This window comes from Penaeus vannamei, chromosome 10 (genome assembly GCF_042767895.1).
Source record: "Penaeus vannamei isolate JL-2024 chromosome 10, ASM4276789v1, whole genome shotgun sequence".
NCBI lineage: Eukaryota > Metazoa > Arthropoda > Malacostraca > Decapoda > Penaeidae > Penaeus > Penaeus vannamei.
The window spans coordinates 18,991,246-18,996,245 of NC_091558.1; the positions used below are offsets into that span (position 1 = coordinate 18,991,246).

The 5,000-nt window shown below is 35.3% G+C and overlaps 1 protein-coding gene across 2 annotated transcripts in view; it reads right to left on the bottom strand.

Moving 5' to 3' along the window:
* The window catches only part of LOC138862988 (very long chain fatty acid elongase 7-like), a 21,987-nt gene that overhangs the window by 8,754 nt on the left and 8,233 nt on the right, over positions 1-5,000 (bottom strand). For both annotated transcript variants that reach the window (XM_070126430.1, XM_070126429.1), the window contains exons 4-5: positions 4,239-4,319; positions 225-281 (exon numbers count right to left, since the gene is read on the bottom strand). In XM_070126430.1, the coding sequence (XP_069982531.1) occupies positions 225-281; positions 4,239-4,319 (138 nt within the window). The remainder of the gene's footprint in view (positions 1-224; positions 282-4,238; positions 4,320-5,000) is intronic.

Below are 5,000 nucleotides of genomic sequence, written 5' to 3' on the forward strand. Positions count from 1 at the left end.
AGAAAAGAAGAAGAAGAAGAAGAAGAAGAAGAAGAGAAGAAGAAGAGAGAGAGAGAGAGAGAGAGAGAGAGAGAGAGAGAGAGAGAGAGAGAGACACTGAGAGAGAGAGCAAGCTTTGACTGAGAGAGAGAGAAGAGAGAAGAAGAGAGAGAGAGAGAGAGAGAGAGAGAGAGAGAGAGAGAGAGAGAGAGACAGAGAGAGAGAGAGAATGTTTTTGAACTCACCGTATCCAGAAAGTCGATGAACTTGGAAAAGTAATACCAGTAGCTAGCGTGCATCATCTGCAGAATGGAAAATGAGTTTGTAAATAAACATATGATTATCTGTATCCATGCCCAACTATGTATAAAAGCAATATGTATATATATGTATATATACATATATATATATATATATATATATATATATATATATATATATATATATATATATATATATATATGCACACACACACACACACACACTCACACACACACACACACACACACACACACACACACACACACACACACACACATACACACACACACACACACACACACACACACATAGACATATATATATATATATATATATATATATATATATATATATATATATATATATATATATATATATATATATATATATATGTATGTATGTATGTATATTTGTAATCTCTCTCTCTCTCTCTCTCTCTCATTCTCTCTCTCTCTCTCTCTCTCTCTCTCTCTCTCTCTCTCTCTCTCTCTCTCTCTCTCTCTCTCTCTCTCTCTCTCTCTCTCTCTCTCTCTCTCTCTCTCTCTCTCCCCTGTATATATATATATATATATATATATATATATATATATATATATATAGATAGATAGATAGATAGATAGATAGATAGATAGATAGATAGATATAGATAGATAGGTATACAAACATACATACATACATACATATATATATATATATATATGTATATATATAAATATATATATATATATATATATATATATATATATATATATATATATATATAGATAGATAGATAGATAGATAGATAGATAGATATAGATAGATAGGTATATCTATCTATCAAATCCCCTCCATACTATCTATATCTATACATACCCTATATATATATATATATATATATATATATATATATATATATATATATATCTCTATATGAATATCTATCTCTCTCTCTCTCTCTCTCTCTCTCTCTCTCTCTCTCTCTCTCTCTCTCTCTCTCTCTCTCTCTCTCTCTCTCTCTCTCTCTCTCTCTCTCTCTCTCTCTATATATATATATATATATATATATATATATATATATATATATGCTCACACAAAAACACACACACACACACACACACACACAAACACACACACACACACACAGATAGATAGATAGATAGATAGATATGTATGTATATTTGTATATCTATCTATCTATCTATCTATCTATATCTATACCTACCTATCTATCTATATATCTATATCTATCTGTCTATCTATCTATCTATCTATCTCACTCGACTTGAAGCAGATGATAAACGTATCCTCACCTGACGCTACAAAACAAACACATGATTCCCCTCACTCAGCATGAAGCAAAAGCCCTCACTCGCCACTCTATATCAAGCAGCGGGACGAGGATACAAACTTTATTGACTTTGAGACAAGATACATTAAAAAAAAATAAAACAATACAGTAATCCTGGTCCATTAAGAAGAGCCCTTTGAACGGAACCTAATATGATTTAATTATAAAATCAACATTATTTACATCCCAAAATACAAAAATACATCATGAATTCAATACAAACATGCCAACAACAAAGATACAAACCAATTCCCATTTCTATCCTCACTCACACTCTCAAACACCAACATCCTTTTCCTCACACTCTATGAAGCAAACACCATCCTCACTCACACTCTCAAACACCAACATCCTTTTCCTCACACTCTATGAAGCAAACACCATCCTCACTCACACTCAAACATTCTTTTTCCTCACACTCTATGAAGCAAACGCTATCCTCACTCACACTCTCAAACAACAGCATCCTTTTCCTCACAATCAATGAAGCAAACACCATCCTCACTCACACTTTCAAACACCAACATCCTTTTCCTCACACTCTATGAAGCAAACACTATCCTCACTCACACTCTCAAACACCAACATCCTTTTCCTCACTCTATGAAGCAAACACTATCCTCACTCACACTCTCAAACACCAACATCCTTTTCCTCACTCTATGAAGCAAACACTATCCTCACTCACACTCTCAAACACCAACATCCTTTTCCTCACACTCTATGAAGCAAACACCATCCTCACTCACACTCTCAAACACCAACATTCTTTTTCCTCACACTCTATGAAGCAAACACTATCCTCACTCACACTCTCAAACACCAACATTCTTTTTCCTCACACTCTATGAAACAAACGCTATCCTCACTCACACTCTCAAACAACAGCATCCTTTTCCTCACAATCAATGAAGCAAACACCATCCTCACTCACACTCGCAAACATCAAACATTCTTTTTCCTCACACTCTATGAAGCAAACACCATCCTCACTCACACTCTCAAACAACAGCATCCTTTTCCTCACAATCAATGAAGCAAACACCATCCTCACTCACACTCGCAAACATCAAACATTCTTTTTCCTCACACTCTATGAAGCAAACGCTCTCCTCACTCACACTCTCAAACACCAACATCCTTTTCCTCACTCTATGAAGCAAACACTATCCTCACTCACACTCTCAAACACCAACATAATTTTCCTCACACTCTACGAAGCAAACACTATCCTCACTCACACTCTCAAACACCAACATCTTTATCCTCACACTCTATAAATAAAACACTATCCTCACTCACACTCTATAAACACCAACATCTTTTTCTCCCACACTCTATGGAAACAAACACTATCCCTCACTCACACTCTCAAACACCAACTGTCTTTTTCCTCACACTCTATGAAGCAAACACTATCCTCACTCACACTCGCAAACATCAACATCCTTTTCCTCACACTCTATGAAGCAAACACTATCCTCACTCACACTCGCAAACACCAGCATCCTTTTCCTCACACTCTATGAAACAAACACTATCCTCCACTCACACTCACATAACACACCAGCATCCTTTTTTCTCTCACACTCTAACGAAAACAAACACTATCCTCACTCACACTCTCAAACAACAACATCCCTTTCCTCACACTCAATGAAGCAAACACTATCCTCACTCACACTCTCAAACACCAACATAATTTTCCTCACACTCTACGAAACAAACGCTATCCTCACTCCCACACTCTCAAACAACAGCATCCTTTTCCTCACTAATCAATGAAATAAACTTTCCATCACTCACTCACACTCGCAAACATCAAACATTCTTTTTCCTCACACTCTATGAAGCAAACGCTCTCCTCACTCACACTCTCAAACACCAACATCCTTTTCCTCACTCTATGAAGCAAACACTATCCTCACTCACACTCTCAAACACCAACATAATTTTCCTCACACTCTATGAAGCAAACACTATCCTCACTCACACTCTCAAACACCAACATCTTTTTCCTCACACTCTATGAAGCAAACACTATCCTCACTCACACTCTCAAACACCAACATCTTTTTCCTCACACTCTATGAAGCAAACACTATCCTCACTCACACTCTCAAACACCAACATCCTTTTCCTCACACTCTATGAAGCAAACACTATCCTCACTCACACTCTCAAACACCAACATCCTTTTCCTCACACTCTATGAAGCAAACACTATCCTCACTCACACTCTCAAACACCAACATCCTTTTCCTCACAATCAGTGAAGCACACACCATCCTCAGTCACACTCAAACATCAACATCCTTTTCTTCACACTCTATGAAGCAAACACCATCCTCACTCACACTCGCAAACATCAAACATTCTTTTTCCTCACACTCTATGAAACAAACACTATCCTCACTCACACTCGCAAACATCAAACATTCTTTTTCCTCACACTCTATGAAGCAAACGCTATCCTCACTCACACTCTCAAACACCAACATCCTTTTCCTCACACTCTATGAAGCAAACACTATCCTCACTCACACTCTCAAACATCAAACATTCTTTTTCCTCACACTCTATGAAGCAAACACTATCCTCACTCACACTCTCAAACACCAACATCCTTTTCCTCACGATCAATGAAGCAAACACTATCCTCACTCACCCTGACGGCCATAGGATCGTCGCTGAAGTCACACGTTTGGCATCTGAAGGAGTAGGATCCGAACCAGCCGCCCATGCCCAGCTGATGTGGATAGAGACGTGGGTATTTCAGGTATGGGTTGCGAGGATGGAGTCGACTTTTCTTGTCTTTTGGGATGGGTTATTTCTTTTGTTTCTACTTATATATTTATTTATTTATTCGCTATTATTACCATTACGATTATTATTATTGTTATTAATATTATTATTATTATCATTACCATTATTATTATTATTATTATTATCATCATCATTATTATCATTAACATCATTATTATCGTTATTATCATTATTGTTATCATTATTATTGTTATTGTTAATATCATTATTATCATCATCATTATTATTATCATAATTATCCTTATTAACATAATTATCATTATCATTATCATTTTTATTACTATTATCCTTTTCATTATTACTATTATCATTATTATTATTATCATCATTATCATCATCATCCTTATTTTTTGGGGGAAGAGTAATTTACTGTAGTAATGATAATAATGGTAAGGATAATATATGAATAATTTAGCTCATGATGATAATTATGATAGTAATGAGGAAAGACGTAGGTATTTCAGTTATGGGTTGGCAAGAATTTTTGTGATGATATTGTTATTGCTTTTTCGTATTTTGTTTTTGTGATGGCAATAATAATGATAATGATGATGTTAGGAATGATTTTAAATTATATTAATGATGATAATAATAATAATAATGA